This window comes from Pseudopipra pipra, chromosome 3 (assembly GCF_036250125.1).
Source record: "Pseudopipra pipra isolate bDixPip1 chromosome 3, bDixPip1.hap1, whole genome shotgun sequence".
Lineage (NCBI taxonomy): Eukaryota > Metazoa > Chordata > Aves > Passeriformes > Pipridae > Pseudopipra > Pseudopipra pipra.
In genome coordinates this window covers 12,608,668-12,631,957 of record NC_087551.1, presented here as the reverse complement: position 1 = coordinate 12,631,957, position 23,290 = coordinate 12,608,668, and the positions used below count along the sequence as shown (strand labels likewise).

The following is a 23,290-nucleotide window of genomic DNA, read 5'->3' as shown; positions in this document are numbered from 1 at the left end:
GTGCACTGCAAGAACTTCACACTTGAGCACAGGGTCAACAAGGCGAAAGGAAGGCAGCAGAGAAGGAGCAGAAGAAAGGTGTCTTCTCTGAGCCTTTTATTTGGAATCACGTGAATTCACACACTCTTTACTATTCCTAAAACATGGTTCCAGTACTATTGTTCTGGCACGTGTAGAGCTTTCCTAAAGTTACTGCCCAGCTACATGCACCAATATCTCATTTCTCTTCACAGACTCAAGACATGGTTCCTAGCAAAGCAATCAAATTACAGAAACATTGAATGATTTAAGTTTAGAGGTTCATTTTCATTCATAAACAAAAAATGAAATTAAAAACCTGCAGCATTTTTTTGACAGGTTTCAAGATTTGAAATTCATGGGGCTCCTCTGAAGTGACAAATATTTTTTTGCTTGTTTGTCAATGAGGCTCTTCAAAGTAACAGTGCCAGGAAAATTCCCTGTAAACAATTTCAGTCTTCCAGTGGTTTCAGCATATCCCAGCTGGCATTTTCAGGCCTCTGCCCTTGGAGCATAGGAATCAATCCTCTTGGATTGCAGTTTCAGCACACAACATAGCACTGTTGAAATCCACTGGTGTGTTCCAGCTCTCATGTGACAGCCAACATCCTGCACTAAAAGCTGTGGTAGTTTTTTTGACAGATTGGGCTTTTCAGAGATCCCCAGACAGCTCTGACAGATTAGCGCCGCAGCCTGAGAAAGAATGCATGCTTACACTCCTTGCTGTCCAAGGGGTAATATTTATCATAAAAATCCAAAATGTATTCCTCAGTCTTAAATCCAAACTTCTGGTAGAGCAGCATAGCAGGGTTGCTTGCAGAGACGTGAAGAGTTACGTCTTTGCCCATGCAGGTCTGCCAAGGGAAGGGGGAAAGAAAAAAAGAAGATATCACAGTGAGAGAATGAGACAGCCTCTGGGGGAATGCAGAGGTGAGGAGATTCATCAGTTCAGGTATTCAAGTTACTGAGGAAATGTGAGAAAAGCTGGAGGCCCCGACACAGAAATCATCACACACAGCAAGAGCAAAGGCAAAGGGAACACTGCTATTCCTTCAAGCCTTTGTTTCTGGGAAACATGGACTCTCTGCCAATGAAAGCAGGTTTGGGATTATAATTTGTCATCTTTCCATTGTCAATTACTAAAGTAATTGTTAATTAAAAATAATCTCAGTGTACAGCACTGATTTCAGATACTTAACAAAACATGACAGAGGATCAGGCACCTTACTGCACTCCTCCCCATCAACAAACAGAGCTGAGCTCTCTGTGACCACTGGAGCAGCCCCAGGGCATCTCTGGGCTGTCACACTAGAATTCCTATCTATTCCACCCAGCTTCTCTCCCACCCTTCAGGGCACAGCACTCCACCTACTGAGAAGGCAGGAATCCAGTTCAGACAGCAAACAGCATGGCTGAAGTTACCTTAAAGATACCAAATTATTTTAACTAGCAACACCGATAAAGACGCTGAAGTAATTTTTTTTCTGCTTTCATCAAGTGTTTTAATAGCATTCTATGTATATGGAATGTATTGTAACTGTAAGTGGGAACAGTAAAATCCTTTAGAAAATTTCCAAGGCAGAACATTCAAAGGTAAAGCTCTCACAGGGGATTTAAGGAGGGAAGGAAAAGAAGAAATAATTCAGAGCAGGTTTTTGGGGAAAAGGAAGTTTGAATGAGATCATTAAGAAAATGCAGTTTGCTCCTCTGGGCCAGATGCATTAGAGGATAACGTCTGAGAGCAAACCAGTCACTACTATTTGCATCAAAACACTTCCTGTTAAGTTATGATTTTCTCAAGAATTCCCCCCCCAACCTCAGCCCATTGATCCAAAAGTAAGGGAACTACTCTTAATCTGAACAGCATATGAAAGTGTCTCTAGCTATAGAGAGTAAACCCCAAGCCCAAGCAGTGTGCGAAGCAGCACCTACAATCTAGTGTTTGAGGAACAGAAGGTCACAACCACCTTTTAAGCTCCTACATGGCTAAATGCCTTCTACCACTGACAAAAAGTCAGCAATGGAAAAATAAATCTAATGTGAGCCAAACATAGTGCTGATCTCATTGCTAGTGAGCCTAATCAGCCTCAAATCTGCTTGGCTTTCCTGAACTTGGTAATTTTATGCTAGTCTACCTGCAAGCAGGATTAGGTTAATTTGATGTGATACATCCTACAAAAAAGGTGTAAGGATTTTCTACAGCTGACTTGTCAATGCATCCCAACTCTGCTGGAGAGACAGTCTTCCAGAGTCCACCTGCTGGATCCCTGCAAACCTCGGCACATTGCTCGCACGTGTTCTCACTGGGTGTTGACATCTCACATCAACAGACTACAGCTGAGGGCAATTTACTTCAACACACAGAGATGCTTGAGAAATGCAAGGAGTGAATTTAAAGTATATTGGTTAGTGGCCTGTGTCAACACATAGATAAAAGAGGTGGACACTGCAGAGAGCTGTGCAGGTAGAAGAGTTACCCTTGGATGGTCCAGAGGAGCTACTCTCAGTGAAAACTGCTTTTCCAAAGAACAGATCACTGTTCTTAAGGCTCTGCCAGCACTCCCTACCTTTCTTCAGCCAAATAAATAAGAGAAAAAACATTTTCAATTATGAGTTTTGTTAGTGCAGCTCATCTTGACTAAAACAAGTTAAGAAGTGTTTCCTATTGGCAGCTCTGCCATGAGAGTTCAGGGAGTGGTAAAACTGTGGGTCCTGAAGAGGCACAGTTACGCTATGAAAAGGACATATATCTGCATTCTTACTCAAAATTAAGCTGGCTTTCCTACAGTTTAATTCAAGAAAGTAAATGGAATTAAGACCACTTGAATAACAGTACTGATTCAGAGATTTAATGATGTTTAACTACGTTAATACCACCCATTTAGTTAGCTCACATTAATTATCCCAAGTGTTCCTGTGGAAGAAGGCCCAGTACAAGCTAGTTTGAACAAAGTGAATGAGGTTGCACGCACTCTTTATTTTCAACTCAGCTGTATTTGAACCAGTGTATTAAAAGTCAAAGTGAATTATTAGATCAGTAATTGATTTAATGCAACAGCCCTGGTCATGGAATAAACCTCCAAGTGTAGCCAAGAAAGCTACAATAGATTCTAATTGAACCTGTCCACTATTATCTCATTTTCTCCCTTAAACTCCACATTTACAGTATTACTTTTACATGAACTATTGACCAGTGAAGAACACAAAGTTAATCCCAAGCCATTCAAAGTGTACAGCATCTTGCTAATTCTGAGGACCTGACCAGTATGGTTGTTCTTCTAAATACATTTTAGCTTCTGCTTTGGAAGTTATTTCCCCCCATAAATATTCACACTGGCTGCTGACAATCTGTGTGGGAGTGTAAGTAGAGAAAGGGAAAGGTGAAAGAGCCAGAAGGGAAGAACACTACACTACTTACTCTCTAATATTGGCATGTGTGCACACAAGGAAGAAGGGAGAGCTAGTTCTTTGGCAGAGTCATGGGACCGTTTGATTACCTGGATAAGATGGTAAATCATGAAGGTTGCAATCCCAGCTCTTCTCCACTCAGGGTGAACTAACAGAAAAGAGATGTAAGCTTCATTGTACTTCACATCTGGCACCATAAAGCCGAAGGCAATGATAACTTTCTTGTAAAGGACAACAACACTGAAGTCTGGATACTGCAAGCATTCTGACAAATCTATTCCTACAGAGAAAGGGAGAAACAGCAGCTGAAAACATTGCAAACCACTTGTATGGAAATTCCAGGGTTTAAGGATTCTCAGAAACACTCACTTGATCCCCTCCTTTTTTACCTTTATTTCAAAGCTCTGATATAAAGAGATCACAGAATCATAGAATGGTTGGCATTGGAAGGGACCTCTGGAGATCATCTGGTCCAAAGCTCCTGCTAGAACAGTCCTCCACTACTAAAAATTATGCAGTCAAATTTCCTGCATTTTGGGAAATCACAGGGGTTGGGACACCTAGAGTGCAGGGGATAAACCTTGCCTTGGGAAAACCAGCTGCCTGGTGTCTCCCCTGCTAGATATGTAAGGTAAAAGGAGATGATTCAACAAAACAGAGACAAAATACGACCTGATTACTACCAGTGAATCTTGCATGGAGAAAGTAACAAAGCTAATTTCCTTTCAAATGACTTAAGGATGAAACTAAAACTTAAAATTTGCTCTCTTTGGAGGCAGCACACATGAAACTGGGCTTCAACTCTGGTAGCATTACCTGACTATGGTTCCTATCTCTTTTCTCCACCTTGCCTTGAGCTCCTACTGCTTCCTCTTGTACATACTCAGCTGCTTGTGGAGCTGCACTGTGATACCTGACCACAGCTTTCAAGGTTATCAAGACATCTGCTTTTAGCATGCAAATTCTCTAAGCTGGGGCATGAAGCAGCCTCTCAGGCAGTGGTGCTTCTGTGACTCAGAGGCTGGACACAAACACCCGAGGCTGGTGACTTCTGAGTGGAGTTTGTTACCTTGCCTAATCACACTGCTGCTGCAGTCCTAGAGCATCTACACAGCATGTTAGTGTCAAACACTGCAGTTCAAGACACTGAAGATGGACTGCTTGGTAATTTGAGTGGACAGACCCTAAACAAGATGCAAGACATAGTGGAGATGTACCAAAAATACTTTCAGCCTCAGGTTGGCAACCGCAAATATACTTGGAATGTGGGGTAACAAAATAGCAGAGTATGTTTTCCGGTAATCACTCTTGATGAGATGCAAGGCTTCATAAGGTACAAGGCTTCACCAGGCACAAATAAGTGGGTGAATTATTGTCCTGCTTGATACTAGCTCCTGGGTGGAGCAAGACGTGGGAGGAATTGATTGGCAATAGGGAGCTGTGTTAATTATCTCAAGGCTGCAATTGCCTGTGGAGTGCCTTACAGCGTGTCTGTACAGGAACGCTTTCTTGCCTTGAGTACTGGCGTCTATGAAATGGTGCTGTCTCCTCAGCACACAGTTATTCCTGTAGGAAAATGCTTAGCTCACGATGGTTTACCACTTGTCTGCTCAGGAGATGTTTCCCATTAGGGCATGAAGGCACAAGATACTGGGAGAGACAACATGGGGGAATCTTGCTTCGCAACAGCTCGTTTGTGGTTACTACCTGCAAACTTGTTTCTGCCTTGTGAGAAGCAAAAAGAGCTCTGACTTGAATGATTTGGAGGCGTAGAACTAAGGTCTGGGCTCATCCCACATGGTGAAGTGCCTAGATTTTATGAATTCGGTGAATGAGAGCATCACTATTAGGCAACTTAGCACACCTGTCATTCACTGATGATCCCCAGAGCCCACATGCTCCAGAGGCCTAAACTTAAGCAGAATTATAGGTGTTTTTCTAAACAACAGTGCTAGTTTAATGAGGTTCACCCAGCTGCATATCCCCACCTGCCCCCCAGGATGTACCAGCCCATTGAAAAGCTAAATCCTTTGCAACCACAAAGACACTGGGCTTTACCTCCTGAAGCATCAACTCCTCACTTACCTCTCCTGCTAAAACAGAACCAGGGTGCAATGATCATATCCCAGCCTCAGAAATTTTTCACCATAGAAGAGATTTTGATTCCTGTTTGGAGACTGATGGGAGTGTCAGCTTTCTGATTTAATGATGAACAGTTCAAAGTCACCCACACTCCTTATGTTAAATAAAACAGGGTGAGTCCTGAAGAACTTAATGAAGGTGCAACGCAACTTGGCCAGAACTTCAAATGCATTATCAGGAGAGGAGAGACTATGACAAAGAGCCTCTGTTGGGATTGCAAGTGTTTCTCATGAGCTCTGAAAGAGCTTGTGAAAAGAAAGGTGTGCAAGGCCCTGAATTGTACAATTTGGACAATGAGTAGCACAAAAAGCTCTGATCCTGACTGCAATATATGAGCACTGCTGAACTACAAACCCTGCTGAATCACTATCTGCAAATCAAAACATAAAGCGAACAGTTACTTGGAATAAAGGTGTGACTGTTCGTACTGGGCCTTTCCAAATTAGTCTGCTGCACTGTCAAAAGCTGATCTATGCAGATGAACATCCCTATTATTATTTCAGAAGAACTAAAGACTGCAGCCTCATGACAGCCCCCATAAAGGGCAGCCACTGTCCCAAGAGAGCCTACAGTTCAAGAAATGACACAAAAATTCAAGCCCAGTACATACTGAGGCTTGAAGAAATAAAGGACATCACAGTGGAGCCTGCAGTTGTAAATGCAATTCACAGAAGCACAGAATACCCTGAGTTGGAAGGGACCCACAAGGATCATCGAGTCCAACTCCTGTCCCTGCTCAGGACAACCCCAAGAGTCACGCCATGTGCCTGAGAGTATTGTCCAAATTCTTCTTGAACTCTGTCAGGCTTGGTGCTGTGACCACTTCCCTGGGGAGCCTGTTCAGCACCCAACCACCCTCTGGGTGAAGAACCTTTTCCTAATATCCAACATAAATCTCCCCTGACTCAGCTTCGTGCCATTCCCTTGGGTCCTGTCACTGGTCACCAGAGAGAAGAGATCAGTGCCTGCCCCTCCGGCTTCCCCTTGTGAGAAAGCTGCAGACCATGATGAGGTCTCTCCTCAGTCTCCTCCAGGCTGAACAAACCAAGTGACCTCAGCCGCTCCTCATATGACTTCCCAACTTTCACTCCAACATATCCAGCTAATGGCTGCTAGGAAGAAACTTTCTCACAAAGCTAATGAACAGTAGAACTGTTTACTTCAGCCCCTGATTCTGAAAAATGTTTCACTGGGTGCTTAAATTTAGTTAACTTCCAAATTATTACACTACTTCTATTGGCACCTATTTCTGTAAGTGTTGTGCTAATTGGGGCCTAATTTCCCAGTTCTACATGATTTCAAGACACAAAGACACCAAACCCATGTCTCCATCTCAAATGCATTCCTGTGACATCAGATAACAGTTTTCTAAGAACTGAGCCAGACACCAACAGAAGAAAAATTTGGCCCAAGAATGTTTTTTTTCTGAACAAAACCACTTCCTTCTTAGAAAACCAAGCACTGAAGGAATCTTACCAGGCCAGAAGAATTCATGGCACATGGAGTTTATAGTGGGGATGTGATTAGGGCGAACATAGCAGTAATCAATGGGTGCTTCTGGCTCAGCCTTCCAGTTGAGATCATTCCTGTGTGGATATGCCTGGATTTCTGCCAGCAGCCTGAGTTTTGGGGGCTTTGTCTCATAATCACGCCTGTCAGGAACATGAAAAGCAAACACAAAAAGCGAGTGAGCAACAGTAACTGCCACTGCAGCTGAATGGGTACTGACCATGAAATATTTTCTGACATGCTCAATTTCAAAAAAAAGAGCAGTCTTCCACTCATGTGGGAAAACAACACCCAGCTCAGGAAAAACACCCACCCTTGGGTCAGAGGCCAGGACACTTCCCAGATCCACAGTATGCCCAGCCAGCCTGTCCTTACAGCAGGAGCAAGGAAATTATGGTTCTGACCCAAGAGCACATGCAACTTGGTTTGAATGACTACAGCAATTCTCTCTCTGCCCCACTCTCTCTTGTAGATTACCCTTCCCAATGCAATCAGTTTAACTACTCAGCTAAGTAAAACTATCCTTTTGGGGTTACCATAGTTACCATAGGGTTACTGGGCTGCTCTTTGAGGAGGGGCAAGGAGGGGCAGGAAAGATGTCCTCTCGGTGGGCTGTCGGTACACAAGCCAAGAGCAAACTCAACTCTGATCATCTGTACCTGATGTAAGGTTTCAGGACACGGGATGTATAAGGGCTAACAACACTGTGGTCTGTCAGCAGGTCTTCTGAGCCTACGAGTCGATACAGAAACTTTGTTGTCTGCTGTCGATATCCCTTCATGGCGGGTAGCATAGTCTATATGTACAGAAAAATGCAGAACATTTCAGGAAGATTAGTCAATGATTTAACACAGGGGAATTATATCAATGGATGCAGAATAAGGGCCTTTCAATGTGACAGGATGGACTGGACCATGATGGTCCCAACTCTGTGGACTCTGCTGTGCACTCTTAGATTTAGTGCCCAAACCTATGAGCTGCCCTCATCACTCAAAAAAGCGCTGCAAGTTATCTCCCTCCAACGTACTTTGTAGAAGATTCACCTGTTTAGGTACTTCCAGACCTCCATCATCAGCATTTGAGCAGGGCTGGAGTACAAATACATCAACATTTGTGGTGCTGACACTGATAGACTGTTGTGCTGTACAAGCATGTCTCAAGAAGAAAGGGGCTTAAGATAGCATTGGTGAGGACTCAGCCCCAAGTCAAAATGAGTCTTGTTCATATAATCCTTTTTATTTTGGGAATCAGATAACCTTGATGTGACACTGCTGTCTGTAGCAAAAGCTTTAGAATAACCAGTGCCAAAAGCTCACTTAGATTTGGAAACACCCACCTGGTATCTATCCAAGATCCTGAAGTCCTGGCTAGTAGTTCTGTATGTTGCTTGCCCTGCTAGGGACCTGGAAACACCTCCTTCTTTGGCTCCATAAATCCCATCAACCAAGAGCAGTGCAGCATTCACAACTTGGTCCAAGTCAAAGAGTGGCAGTCCTCTTTCCCTCTTGGCCTGCCTGACTAACAGCTTGCGCCTCAGCCTCCGGGCCTCTGGGGTCATGCTCACAGCATTGGGACAGGCTTCAAGTCTCTTCAGCAGCAGCTTTTCCTCATAGATACTAACAGAGGTATGCTTGGGAGCTCTGGGTTTAGCATCCTTCTCCAGCTGTGGCTTCCTTTTGTCTCGTCCCCTCACCTTCAACAATGTGTTTGACTCTTCAGGATCTTCACTGTCACCTTCCACCCGTTCTGTTTTTTCTTCTTCACTCTCCACCTCTTGCTTGATCTGTTCAGCTGTCTTCACTTTTTTTCTGCTTGCTATCAGAGTGCCAGCACTGGCTGTCCCACTGGGAGGGGGCACATACTCTATTCCTGGATCTATGACTCCATCTCCTTCCATTTCCTCATCATCTGTTGAGCAGATCAAAATAAACCAGGGAGAAAAAAAAATTTAAACATCAAAGCTCCATTTCAAAAAAGGTTGTCACAGGACTCTTCTGCTAAGGAAAAACAATGTGGTTTTACCCAACACACTTTGTTTTCTATATACTTCTGGATCTCCTGATTTTGGACAGGAGACACTGTAAAGAGTCCAATTTCAGGACACAGAATCAATCCTGTTCCTAAAGTGTCTTGTAGTTCAGCATCTGAAAACAGAGCCCTGTCCTGAGCTGCAAGCTCATGCTCTTTGACAAACGTTAAGTTGCTGAAAATTCCTGAAGACTGGAGATCAAATGGTCAAGCTGGAGAGCTGCATCTTCAGCTAGCATATCCTGGAGAAGTTCTGTTCCTCTACAGAACCTCACTATTTTTCCTGCCATCCAGAAGTGCTTTGGTCTGGCTCCTTAAGGAACTAACAGCATTCAGCCTGCATCGCTGCTTTGCAATCAGACCCAAATTCAGCATCTTTTAATCAAGATGCTCAAACTTAAAAATCTACTGGGACATTGGCACGAGAATAAAATTTCTCCCATTAAAAACATTTGAGAGAAAACTAGAGTTGCTATCTAACAGTGTAATCTGTGTTGCAGTGAAATGCTTATCCTGAGTGGTGCAGCAGTTGCCATGTGAAATCTACCCACTATTTATTCAGGATCCCTCAGAAAACAATAATGGGGGTTTCTTCTGGCCTTAGAAGCTGGTAATACAACGATGGAAAACTAGTCAATTCTCACACTCAATTAAGACAAACAATATTACCAGTTACTTTCCATCTTATCTTGAAAAGATCCTGCAGTTCATTGGGAGTATCTTCCAAGAAAACTACATGTGGTTCATTACTAAACAAAAAACATGGTGCCTCTTACCGTGAAACAGAGCCTGTGGTGGCATGACATCTGGGATAAGATCTGCTTCCGAGAGAAGGCTGGGAGTAGCTGAATGTGAGGCTGGAGTGCCAGGAGCAGAAAAGTCCAGTGATGGGGAAGGAGAAGGGCTTGTCAGAGGTGTGCGATCTGATGAGCTCAAGGAAGAGAAGTCAATCACCTCTCCTTTCTCAAGGATGATATCGGGACGGCGGCAGCGACTGGTGAATTTAACAGGAGTGGAGGAAGTACTCCGGTCCAAGAAGCCAGCTGCTTCCTTCTGGGCTCTCCGAATATCCTTGGCTTCCTGAGTCCGAGATCTCTTCTCCTTCAGCTCCATGGCTGATTCGACTGGATTGCGGCTTACCCGCTTTCGGAGTCCTTCCACAGTAATGATGGGATCCAGGGGTGGCTTTGAAGCTGCTAAAAAAGTAGTTCGCTTATTCTAACAGACACTGAGCTCCTGCAGTCACCGGATACATACTACACATCCAGAAAAACACACTGACTACAAACCTTAAAAGATGTATTTTCAATATGTACGAGAAATTTGCTCTGGGACACGAAGCATTAAGCCAACACACAACTAAATTCTCATTAAAGCCCCAATCTTGTTCCTCTACACAAAGGAGAACTTGCATCTAGTGACAAAAGTCGAAAGACATTCCCCACACTAAAGAGAAGTAGAGAAATTCAGCAAAATTCAGGGGATTTCAGCTAAAAGAGAACAACACAAAACACTCTGCACAAACTTCAAAATCCTTTAAATCAGTTAGCACAATGCAAAAAGGTAATAAAATATAACAGGCTTCTCACACTACAGTATATACACTATAGTTCTCTTGAGTCAACCCTTACATCAGAACAAAACTGCACACAAACACATGGTTTTAACTGGACTTTTCTCATGGCTTCCAGCTCTAGACCAGCTAGGAACCTACACACCATCAGGGACAGAGTTACCTTTTGCCTTTAGGGCAGATGCAGACAGCTTCTCTCCTTCAGGTTTCATTGTTGGGGGTTTGTTGTGAACCAGTTTCCACCATCCCGGTTCTCCAAATTCCTGTGCCCCTGAGCGGAAAAACAAGGGGCTCCCCACAGAGAGACAGCCAGCAACTGTGCTCCACCATGTTGAGGTCTTTTTCCTATGGTGGGAGAGAGGAAAACAAGTGTTAAGTCCTCGCTCGCCAGCTGTGCTTTCATCCTGGAGCCTCCTCCAAGACAGAAAGGGCAGAGCGCTTCTGCCACTGGCACTGATGCACATACACTGAACTACTCTGAAGCACATTTTTGGCCACTTGGAGGCAGGGAGCTGCATTTAAGCCTTTCACTCTGTTGGGCAGTGTACTCTACTGGGTATATGAGTACTTTTTGTTCCTTTAAGAGCTGGTTAACCAGTTAACCAGGGATAACTAGGATGTCACTTGGGGAAGAAGTGAGAAGAATTATTAAAGAATTGCCCCTGTAGCCAATAACTAAAGTACTCTCCTGGACACTGGAGAATCTGGTTCATGGTGCACAGCCTGAACTTGTAGTTGCACAGGATCTCAGGATTCCTTCTTGCCTTTGCACACCTACACTGGCAAAAACTTCCATACTCAGGCAAGGATTGGCTGAGCAGTATTTGCTGCTGTCCAAGTGTTGCACTTGCACACCTTGGGGTACTCAACCTCATAGGTGGGAGATTAAACTCAGGTGCCCCAGAGCAAAGTCTAGAGTGTTACAGTAAATTTGGATAAGCTGTACTTTAATATGCCAAGGAAGAGAAGCATTGCATGCCTTGAACTGCTACACATCCGATGCAGCTGTCTGTGTTCCACCAGTGGCTTGTCCAGGCAAGCGGGGAAACTGTGTCTGAGGCCAGTAATCACTCGTTTGAATTTTAATCAGAGCAAGGAGTGCCCAGTTCCCAGGGCAAGTCTCAAAAGGGAACAGCAAATCCTGGGAGGCAATGGCTCCCTTAATGAGGGACAATGGGCCATCAGCCTGTCAGGGTCCCTGTGATTACCAGAGAGGACAAATGCTAATATTTCTGAGAACAAAGCAAGGAGGCACAGACAAGCAATGAAAGCAAAGCCAAAGAGTAAATTTGGTTAGGGAGAAAGGCCAGATCTTTACAACAGAGAAATCCCTGCTTAAGAAAAGAAGCTGTGAAGTCAAATCAAATCTACAACTTGGAAGGCTTGCTCAGTTCCTTTCCTGGCTTCATAGCACATGCATTAACAGTGACACTTAGGTTTGACAGCTTCAGCATGCTCAGAAAAAATGTGCCGTTCACCCATACAGCCAAGAGTGTCCTTTACAAGAGGGGTTCCTACTCTGACAGCTTCTTTACACACAATCAAAAACATTTTGTTGGTTTGTAACACCTTCTATGTAAAAGCCAAGATCCAAAAGTATTAAGATCCAAAACAATCTAAAAGGTGAAGCTCAGTTCTTCTTGAAGAATTTGGTCCTTGCAAGCCTTATAGCCAAGTAATGTGGTACTTTGCTGGACCACAGTTTTGTCCTTGAAGCCTTGTAATACCAGGACTAGCCCATCCATTGTGACTATTTAGAAAAACTCAAAGGCTTTGCAGGTTCACATGCTACCTAAAGGAAGATAAGAAATAATTCAAAATACATGCATTTGTATTGTTTTTGTGTGACATTCTTGGGGCTGTTTTTCCCCAGTAAGAAATGTTTATTTTTTCTCAAGAGTACCCCTCATGCCTATATTCAGATTCTCAATATTAAATGCTCCAACTTTCTCACTAGTGAAGCTCAACAGAGATGTTGCCAAATTAACCAGGTTCTTGTCCATTTGTATAACAAACTCCTTTGGCTCGCCTACCAGACCTTCAGGCAAACATCACGTCTTTACCTGTTCCCTAATAGGAAAGTCCAGTGTTTTTCAATAAAAGCACAAATATCTTCTTTCCATCTGAAGTACCCCTGACGGCCCGTTCCTTCCAGAGACAAATTGTACATTGCCAACATGACGACCTGGAACAGAAGGTGTTGGATACAAGTGAATCTTTTCAGCTTTCTCTGCTGAACTATCCCCCACAGCTGCCACACACACGCAGATCTGTGTTCCCTCATAAATATCTTATTTTTGCAACATCTCATAGGCAACTTCTGCAATCCATCTTCTTCTTGGTTTCATGCTGCCTATTCCTGTCTTTCTCTTGTTAGACGCACATTTGCCTAGAGATTTCTCCATCCCAGAGGAATAACAAGCTGCCTTGTTATGCAGGTTTATGCTGAGACACAAAAATTTTGCAGCTGTTGTATAAATAAATTACAGTACAACTGTGGTCTGAAAGTACTGTAGGGAAACAGTCTTTCAAAAAAAAAAGTGGTCACAAGTAATCCTACTATCTAATCAATCAGAGATATAATGATCTAATCCATCAGACAGTGGTCTTTCTAGACACTTATTTTCCAAACTGAACAGACTGTAAATGCTCTGTAAAATTAAAGATCTCCTAATAGTTCCAGGTATGCAAGAATCAGGTTTGTCTACAGGTGATCTTCATTAAATAGAAACTGTTTACACACACTTCACAACCAAATTCATTCTGACCTGTTACATACCTAAACTAAGGGCAGGTGTGAAAACTATTGCACCTCTTTTAAGTAAATCCCAGGTGACCAACTGTTAATTACATTTACTTAATTCATTTGAATACAACTAAAATCAGCTGGGCTGGGATCATCTTTCAACAACCACAAAGTTTGGTACTACTTCCAACAAGGACTTATACTTCACCCTCAGAGGAGTCTGAAATGTGTTTTTCTTAGGCAGATTGGTCTCTTCACAGTGGACCTTAGCTTTCTGGGATGCACTGCTGAACACATCAAAATGAGGAAATATGGACAGCTTTCATGTCCCCTGCCTCACAATCCCTCTTAGTTTGGTAACTATTTAGGATTTTGTGGTTCTTTAAATCATGTGGGACAGTCTCAGAACTTCAAAAACAATTCTCTTTTCAACTGGCTAAAGATAAGGATCTGTTGAGGCCACATACTCTGAAAAAAAATACAGAAATCACTGTCCCCATTTTTTCCTGTTTCAGATGAGTTAATTTGACCCCTTCCCTCAATTCAGCTTGTCAAGAAGAAGCAGCAGGTCTGGCTGCTGGAAGCCTAGGGAGGTAGTCATTAGTCAGCTTTCTTCCTCACCCATTTTGATTTTGTCTGCCCCTTCCCCATGCCACTCTGAAGAGACTTGAGCATAATGCTAGAAGCCTTTCCTGTCCAAATTAGAAGCTTGCTGAAACTCTGCTGGTCTGCCAGCCACAGACTGCTACACCAATCTTTTCCCCTGCACTGGCCACCACGAGAAAGCACTGTAGGAGTTATAACTGATGTTTTAAATTATCTTTTATGGGACAACACACTGCTACTGTCCTAAAGGATGCAAACAGATGTCTTGCACATACTGCCCGATGTGGAAACACTGCTGAGCAACAGCTACTGCCTGATCAAATGCATTTTCAGCAGAGGCAGCCGGCACTGCCTGCCTGTCCCTTGAGTGCCCTGCACATGATGTGCATCAGTCTAGTACCTAGTCATTGCTGTATAATGCAGATTATTTTGATTGCTCAGGTATGCAAGTCACTGTAATAGTGAATTACACCAAGGACTCTTGTTAGTGCATAAGCAGCCAGGCTGGAGCTTTGTATTCAGGGAGCTGGCAAACTTTTTGTTTCTATGTTGCCACTTCAGTCATTTTACATTTTCTTATATACAAAAAACCTGCTCATACCTGGCAGCTAAAATCTGCCTGAAGCCATGAATTCATGAGCAACGTAAGGAGAAAAAAAAAAAAAAGAAAAAGTAAGGAGAGCTGTTTGTATTATTATCTTTCAATTTACCTTCCAAATGCTCAAGTTCTCATATGCAGGCAATCCTTAGCTAATTAATTTCTGAAGTTCATGCATATGCTTCTTTCTTACTGATACTGATCCTCCTTTTCTGTGTACTACATACACAACAAACAATTTTAGAAGTCCTACGGTTGTTCTGCTGGCACAAACACTTACCTGTTGCCACGTTAATCTCAGACGTTCAAATTGCTCCTTCCCATCTTCTGAGCAATCAGAGCAAGTAAATCTGAAAAAGTTGTCTCCTTTCAGGTAGCTGAGCTGTTCTCTCAGTTGACCTAAAATGAAAAAGCAAAAATCAATTTCTTTGTCCTTTTATAAAAAAAATGTGCTGCAAGGGAAATTTGGATTTCCTCCAATATCAGGCAGAAAAGTACTTTTTTTCCCTTCTCCCCAGAGTTCAAAGACCCAGGCAGTTCCGAGGAAGCAATGGACCTTGCTGTCATGGAAGGCATAGATTCATTTCACTGTTGCAGCAGCCAGTAGTGGCCAACTGAAAAGCACAGGCATCAAAAAAGGGTATTCTACATAACATCTGAATGTAGGTACAAAGCCAAGGATTTCCTTGATGCTGCAGCATTTCTCATTCCTCCTTGCTTCCCCTAGATAACCTATAGACTTCAATACATAACTGTTTTCCCACCCTACTCAGAAAAAGAAACCAAACTGACCTGTTAAAAAAGGTTATCAGTATATATATTTGTTCTCTTCCATGTCATCTTTCCACTCACTGCTATGTGCTTTTACAGCTCTCTGTTCCCTGATACTGAAGTCAGATTGCCAGTCCCTGTTTCCAGCAGCCTCCAGGATGCACTGCAGTGGACACGGAGTGAAGCTTTAATGTGTTTATTTCTCCTATCAGGAGAAATTGAGACTGAGAGCCAAAAGAACAGCCCAGCACTATCAAGAAACACTTTTTCTTTGTGCAGCTGATGTATCGGATCCCAAATCAGCAAAGTACTTCAGCATACACTTTGTTCCTTAAAGCTAACCCTGCATAAAAGTTTGTCTGAACAAAAGCAATAGAGCCACTTGTAAAACCCCACACATTCAAAATGACAGGCTCTAACTCTATGTTTCTTCAGAAGAGAAAAAAGAATAGATTTAACACATGAATCAAGGTTTCCAAACTGACCCAGAGTTAATTTACAAAAGTATGAAAAATTGAAAAATGACATCACAGGACACGGAAACAATTAAAGACTACAGTGTTTCTGGAAACTTGCATACAAAAGGTATTTCACTGCAAGTATGTCATCTCTTTACTGTATAACGACACCAGATCAAGCATTTTTAATGTATGGATGCTCTACTTCCATAGTGAATTGCAGAATTTAACTACCCACACTTCGTAGATTAACAGAATTTCTAAATGGCAATTTAATGTAAAGAAGTGATTATTTGTGTGAGCATGTTGGCAATTTCACAAGTGACAAGTGAACTCCATATAACTGAGCCATTAGGGAGAGTACAGTTTTTCCCTTTTACATTTATGTTGCACATTTGTATCTCGTTACTGTTGCTTTGCAATTGGCTTTTTTTGCTCTTTGGATTTGTTCCAGAGCAACTGGAGAGAGGAACATCTTTGTAAAATAAAACAAACAGTGTTAAATCAAGCACTCCAGTGTAATTCGTGCTACCTTTAACTCTGCTCCTTTTATTATTACATTTAAAGTTAATATTTCCCTTTACTGCACAGTAACTTAATAGTACAGTGCTGGTTCCATTACGTTAACATCTCAATACTAACATGCCTTGAGAGATTTCTAAGCTGTAACTTTTGGCAAATTCTAAGAAGGCAAAAAGGGCAGCTCTGACATATCTGGAAGGCAGCTGCCACCTGAAGAGTTCACTATTTCTCTCCACAAACAAACAAAAACCCCAAAAAAACCCAAATCAAACCAAACAAAAAACCTCACACCAAAACCAAAAAAACAATCAGTGCTTAGCAATATCTGGCTTTTGCTAATAATAGATCAGATAACCCAGAATTTAATAAGTAAAGTCATCTGTTACGCTGCTAACAGCATATATCTTAAGTCAAGCGCCAGAGCAGAGGGATTGAGTTCTGCAGCTTGCTCCAAACACCTTCCAGAGCTGGCTGCTGCAGGCTGGACATGTTTCTGTGAAAACCAACTCAAATTCACATTAATGGGAAAACCATTAAGGTTGAGATTTAGGCATTTACTCCACAGATGTGACAAATCAACAGGAAAAAAAAAAAACAACACCATCACAAAGTCCTTTTCTTCCACAGAGCTTTACAGCAAGGGTCATTATTTTTATCTGATAGAGCAGAGAGGCCAATTTGCTTGGCCAAAGATCCCTAAACAGCTGCAAGACTTGGGAGGATGTGCGTGTTTTTGAAGTCATACCCTTGTTCTCTGCTAATTAAAGAAGACAGTCCGACTTCCTTACAGAGAATGCCAGCTTTGGACATACACAGAGCTCATGGATCAAAGTATCTAACACACACCACTGCCATTGGGCTGCAGGGCTCCATGCAATGCCAAGCCTTTCTCCAACATATGACAGGATACAGCTAAACAAGGGCTGCCCCGTAAAACAGGTATGCAGGACAGCACAAACAGCTTGCAAACAACCACAGGAATGCAAGTGAGGCACAACACAACTGGCAGGCACAACACAACGGGCAGGCTTACTTGCTGGGATCCACTTCTGGCACTTCTCGCAGTAATAGGACATCTCCTCCATCCAGGATGCTTCACCTTCATCACTGTTTAGAGAGTCCCCACTCTGGTCATGTGATAAATCCACTGAAGCCTGGTCCTCAGACTCGACAATCAGGAGAGTCTCCCCTTCTACCTCACCCTCCTCCAGGCCCTCTGAGGTGGAGGTCCTGGTGGCTTCATCATCGTGGCGACTGAGCAGCCCACTCATGTGAACGCTATTAGCCATCCTAGATCGTGTTTGCAATAATGAGCTATTCCTCCCCACATTGACCAGTCACACTGGATGTGCCAACCAAGTCTCCACAGTATGACAGAGGAAATGTTTTTTGTCCACCCTATAGTTTTAGGGAGTAGATTATAACCTGTACAAAATAAACAGTCTTTCACAGATTATCTCTGTTAGTTAAAAAATTTGCAAGTAGTTAGATATGAATGATCTCCAAACGTTTTTAATCAAGCCTCTAAGGACCCAGGCCTGTGCCTAGGACTTCTGGGAACCTTTTTGCATTAGCGCCTTGTCTCTTTCTTCCATAAGCTGCTTTGTCAAAGCAATCTGCTCTTCTAACAGGCGAATATTCTCCTTTTTCTGATTTTGACGCTCAAGATCTCTGAGAACTCCACTTCGCAGCCTCTGAAAACACAAGATTCAGGATTTATCACAGCTCTGTGATGCTGAATGTGATTAACCCCCACCCAGGCTCCAATCCCTCCTGCAGGGCTGTTCACCATGCTGCCTTTGCCACAGCCACTTAATGTGGTTTGAATCTTCAGGAGCTGATGTCAATATCAATAAGCCAACAGCACTACACCAAAAAATGCTTTATTTGCACTCGCTTCAGATGGGTGGTTTTACTAAATGGTAAAGTTATTGAGGAAGTAAATGCTATGCACCTGTAATTCCCATGCCATGCAGGATGGACATCATCTATAACACCTTGTTATCTCTGCCCTAAATCTTTACCAGATTGGAATAATATCCTCAAAACTTCTCTTCTTGGAGAGAATTTTGTGACAAATTGGAAATTATTTTGAGAAAAACTGCCATGTGTCTTCACCTGCCTCATTCTGCTCATGTCTTAATCTTAAAAAATACCCACAGCCTCCTTGTGCCAAGTTCTTGAAAAAGCAAGGCACTTCATCAAAAAATATCCCCTTTACCTAAAATTTTCATTATAAATCATATAAATACATAACATATATATATAAATAAATATAAATACATAACATGTGCAACACACACCAGCAGCTTGTAAGCCCCCCAAAGGGTGTAAAAAGCCCTAAGAAAATCCCAGCTGCTCTTTGTTTCCTGCATATGCTTCTCTCTCTCTGCTACCTGGACATTTTTATTCACATCAATACTTTGATAATTAGGTGAAATGTTTGACCTTTGTATCTCACCAGGGGAATGTTAAATAAGTGAAACCAAAACTGGTGAGATGGATTGGAGTGTGGTAAAGGACAGGAGGGACTAGCTGGGAACTGGCTGCACTACTCCAGATATGCACCTCTGGGGACAGGTGAGGCAGCAGAGCAATGTGATGAGATCAGACATGGGATGGGTGGCACTATGAAAGGAAACAAGGAACCCAGGAAGTGTTTAATCGGTTGTGCAGAAGACATAAAGCTGAGATACAGTTCCCCAGCAACTTCAGCTGAGCACAGGAACTGCTGCTGCCATCCTTCCAGCCCCATGCTCCCAACACTGCTGTCCCACCCCAGAGCCAGACATCAGAAAATAATGCTCTGCCCAGTCTACTTTGGTGGTTTGGCTTAAACTCCTCGGGCAGGCAACGTGGTTTCACATATTCAGACACTTAATAGATTTCAAAGCAATAGCTATAAACTTGTCAGAAAATAAGATACACAGGGATAGAAATATTATAAATCAGTAAAAACATGAAATGATTGTTGAGAGCCAGCCCTGGCTCACAACTAAATCATGCTGTGTGATCACAGTCATGCTTAGCACAATTAAAGATTCAATCTTTAGCTGAAGCTTAAAGCATTATCTACCTGCCTAATTTACCAATTCATGTGCAGCTTGGACTCAGGAATGCGAAAGTTTCCACAGGTATCAAGGTTAGCCACTGGACACTAGATATGAATAAATTATTTAGCCTAATGGAAAAAAAAGATTAATAATTTATTCAATCCATTTGAATGATGCCAAAATGCACCTGCAAATAATTTATTTGAAAGCTGAGCCTGAAGTTACTTTAGATGTCTGTGATTATTATTTGACATATTCTCACAGAGTTTTATTCCTCATCTAGCATGCCAATAACTGCACATTTCAAAGGCAATTATTTTTCCTGTTAAGATCAAAATAGAAAGGCTTTGTTTAAGAAGTAATTTTACCTTGTTAAGAAAATGCACAGACGCATACGTCAGCCAATAACCAAAACTCCAGAAATTAATCTAATAAAACTAGTTCCTTCCCATCAGCTTCTATCAGCTACACTCAGGTTATAAATTAGTAATTGCTGAAGACAAAGTTCATCAACTTATTATCACATTACTATTAGTTAATAACAATAAAGAAGTGGGGAGATACAATGTAATTGAACAATTACACCAAGAATGTAATCTTTTTGCCTCCACAAAACACAGCTATTCTGCAATCTTTGAGATGGTGAATGCATTTACTTTGAAAATGCACAGTTTGCAAAAGACATCTGTATAATTTGAGTATCACAAGTGACAAAGAGCTGTGAAAAAGTTTATCTTCTCACCTTCCTCTATTTTTGGAAGTTAGCACTGCTTGCCTTCTGCATCAGCTTGCACATGCAAGCTCAAATCACTTTGGGCCTGGCACATCAATTTATAAAAGTCAAAAGTTTATTAATCTGCATAAAGATAAATCTGAAATAAACCCCACACCAGGACTGTAAAATATCCACATTATTTATTTGTTTTATATTATCTAAATAACTGGATCTCTAAAACATGGAGCTCTTATTGTCTGACTTGACCACAAAGAATTATAAAAAGAAAATCTGAGATTTCATTTATAAAAGATAAGCTTTGAGTCTTGGTGCTTCTGAATAGCGATTTAAAATTAAGTTAAACTGATGGCTGTGGAAAAAAAAAAGAATTGAGTATTTTGGATTCACTTCTGCAGCAGCAGCATAATAAGGGATGTTAATATCCTGCAAACATATACAGTTTAGCACCATATTCAGCTTTTCAAGACATCACTTCGAATTTTAGATAAATGGTTTGTGAACCCATCCCCATTTGTACAGGCCAGGCACTTCTGAAGTCATGAGTTCTCTACATAGAGTTCAGGGTTGTGAAGTCTATGCGCTTGCCCATGCCTGGGTGTATGGAAGAATGGCAAAGAATAGACACTGGATCTGTCGTCCAAAACCTCCAAAATGTTTTGTCACTGACCAGCTCGATCTTTTGGCCCCTCCATCTCTAGGACACTCAGCAAACCTGCCTATCTGCCAGCAGCATGGAAGCAATGACACTGATACCCCGCACAGAAATGGCTGCTTCCAGATCTGGAAAAATAAGTTAAACCAGACCTATGGGGAGAAAGCTGCCCACCTGTCTGGGAAGCAGAGGATCTCTCCAGGTAGAAGCTTGCAGCAGCCACCACAATTGTAACAACCACAGCAATTCAGTCTGTTGCCCGAGGTGTTACTGCATGACACATAGATCCTGGCCTGACGGTGGTATTACTTATTTACCTGTAGATTCTGTTATGTTATCTCTACAGAATAGGAACATTTTGTAAACCTTCATTTATTTTCACAGTCTCTCTATGAGATGGAGAGATATTAGCCAAGGATTAAGGTCAAAACATCCATTAAGTTTGGGTTTCTCACTGAAATACACAAAGGTTATGTTCATCAGAGCATGTGTTGTCCTGCAGCACTGCTCAAAGTACAGCTCTGATTAATTTCAGCTGTAGTTTAGTTTATGACTATTTAGCACATATTCCTGTCAGATCCTCAGTGGCTCAAGGCAGGTACACTGAATTAGAGAGCAACAACCTACAAAAATGGGACCTTTAGTGATCTACCCAACATATATGTCAGCTCTGGCAAATGTAAAGCCATTACTGGTTGCCACTCCAAGAGACCAGCCTTCCTCTCCTTGGTACTGCCTGTGTCATTCAGTGTGTTGTCCAACTCCTGCACAAATAAAATTACCTCTTTCCTTATCCAGACCAGTCTCATCCTCTAAGATCCACCATTCTCAAGCACTGACAGAGACCTCTTGAGGGGAAAAAATATAATGCTGTAATTACAGACTGCATTGTAAAGCCCACACAACAGCCAGCTGAGCTTGGCTATGGACTAGGAACTTCAAGTCCGGTGTTCTGTAACTTCTGTTTCAGCGTCATTTAACATGGGCTGGTTTTGTGTGCATTTTCTAGATTTTTTGGTAAATAAGGGAGGGAAAATCATATAGGTGCCCTCATTCCAGTACTTCCTTGGCTCATCAGCAGGGTCCAAACCAGCACACTCACTGCCCAAACATCTGTCACATGCAATACATTCATTACACAATTGTACAACTTTTAGACCTGGGCAGGACTTCTCTGTACTGGGACTCACCATCATCGGACCTGACACTTTTGGCTGTGGGCTCTCACACACAGGGTGCCTGTCAGGAATTACCTGATCTTTGTAAATGTAGCACCGAAAAGTTCCCTGTTTAATTACCACATGGTGTTTCTGACAGCTTGCACTCTGCCTGTCCTGTCAGAACAAGAAGGGAGCCAGGCCAGGCTGCATGGCACAGAACAGCCCTTTATCAGGATGCATTTGAAAAGTTGAGGAAAAGCAGAGCACATGCACTGCCAGAGGAACAAGCACCAGAGGGACAGCACAGCCAGACAGGGAAGTGTCCTAGAAACACTGCCAGGGTGGTGGCCTTGGGCCTAGAGGGTGCAGGATTACATCCTTCCTGCATGCTGGCTGCTGGAGAGGGAGGGAAGTGCCTCCACCGAGCCTGTCATGCCTCACACTGGGGCTCCTTGCTATTAGCCCCTGAAGGGAAATGCACAGGATGAGATTAGGGAGCTGGTGCAGCTAAAAGAGCATGCAAAGGGCAGATACCAAGGCAGGAAAACATGGAGAAGAGGTAGTTCATGGAAAGAGAAACACAGGGGGCAGCGCAGGGGAGGTAGCACTGGTGGGGCACTGCACTGCAGGTGCAGCTCTGGCCCCTGGGCGCCAGGCTGGGCACACCGAGTGCCTGTAGCCCCGTGTGGGGCACTGAAGGTGGCACGACGCTGGGGCATTGGCTCCCCACCGGGCGCAAGAGGCCTGGGCTGCCGTCGGGTGCGGCAGGGCACTACAGGGATGGATGGATGCACAGATGGATGGATGGATGGACAGATAAAGAGATAGATTGATAGATGGAGGGATGGAGGGACGGAGGGATGGATGGATGGATGGATGGATGGATGGATGGATAAAGGGAGGGAGGGAGGGAGGGAGGAATGAAGGCAGGCTGCAGCAGGGACACGTGGAGCTGAGGCTGTGGGCCCACGGCGGGCACCGAGCAGGGTGGGGTGGAACGGGGCGGGGGCAGCGCTTGGCCGTCGGGGGACAGGTCAGGCCAGGGCGAGGGGGCGGGGCGAGGGGGCGGGGCCGCCGTGGGGGCGGGCAGGGTCCTGCTCGCCCCCTCCCCCCCCGCGCCCTGCGACGCGCACTCACCTCCAGCTCCCGGCGCTGCTGGACGTGCACGGCCACCACGATGGCGGCGGAGAGCAGCGCGGAGGTGGCCAGCGCCAGCCAGGAGCTCCGCGACATCGCCGCGGGGCGGGCAGCGCGGGGGCAGCGCCGGGCGGGCAGGGGTGCGGGATAGGGCGAGAAGGCACGCCCCGCCC

The 23,290-nt window shown here is 43.4% G+C and overlaps 2 protein-coding genes across 4 annotated transcripts; both read right to left on the bottom strand.

Annotated features, from left to right (window-relative positions):
• Positions 1-74: 74 nt before the first annotated feature.
• Positions 75-17,906, bottom strand: KAT14 (lysine acetyltransferase 14). Of its 3 annotated transcripts, none has more exons than XM_064647876.1 (10): positions 17,413-17,905; positions 14,909-15,027; positions 12,742-12,863; positions 10,842-11,023; positions 9,882-10,298; positions 8,414-8,985; positions 7,737-7,873; positions 7,045-7,220; positions 3,516-3,706; positions 75-872 (listed from the first exon to the last, which is right to left on the bottom strand). In XM_064647876.1, the coding sequence occupies exons 1-10, from the start codon at positions 17,666-17,668 to the stop codon at positions 699-701; spliced, it is 2,346 nt and encodes a 781-aa protein (XP_064503946.1). In that variant the 5' UTR covers positions 17,669-17,905; the 3' UTR covers positions 75-698. The 3 variants fall into 3 exon arrangements, with proteins under 3 accessions (XP_064503946.1, XP_064503945.1, XP_064503947.1); XM_064647875.1 differs by having other exon boundaries at positions 9,882-10,301; positions 17,413-17,904; XM_064647877.1 differs by lacking the exon at positions 3,516-3,706 and having other exon boundaries at positions 9,882-10,301; positions 17,413-17,906.
• Positions 17,872-23,290, bottom strand: LOC135410942 (protein PET117 homolog, mitochondrial). The gene is made up of 2 exons (XM_064647908.1): positions 23,118-23,290; positions 17,872-18,073 (listed from the first exon to the last, which is right to left on the bottom strand). The coding sequence occupies exons 1-2, from the start codon at positions 23,211-23,213 to the stop codon at positions 17,924-17,926; spliced, it is 246 nt and encodes an 81-aa protein (XP_064503978.1). The 5' UTR covers positions 23,214-23,290; the 3' UTR covers positions 17,872-17,923.

What these genes read in the sequence shown, in the direction of transcription:
- KAT14 (XM_064647875.1), bottom strand. Translation starts at nt 17,668, where the DNA reads ATGGCTAATAGCGTTCACATGAGTGGGCTGCTCAGTCGCCACGATGAT. An exon ending in ATCTGCCCTAAAGGCAAAAG is followed by an intron (nt 10,302 to 10,841) that starts GTAACTCTGTCC and finishes CTACTTTTTTAG; the next exon opens with CAGCTTCAAAGCCACCCCTG. An exon ending in ACCACAGGCTCTGTTTCACG is followed by an intron (nt 8,986 to 9,881) that starts GTAAGAGGCACC and finishes TCTGCTCAACAG; the next exon opens with ATGATGAGGAAATGGAAGGA.
- LOC135410942 (XM_064647908.1), bottom strand. Translation starts at nt 23,213, where the DNA reads ATGTCGCGGAGCTCCTGGCTGGCGCTGGCCACCTCCGCGCTGCTCTCC. An exon ending in AGCAGCGCCGGGAGCTGGAG is followed by an intron (nt 18,074 to 23,117) that starts GTGAGTGCGCGT and finishes TTGTGTTTTCAG; the next exon opens with AGGCTGCGAAGTGGAGTTCT.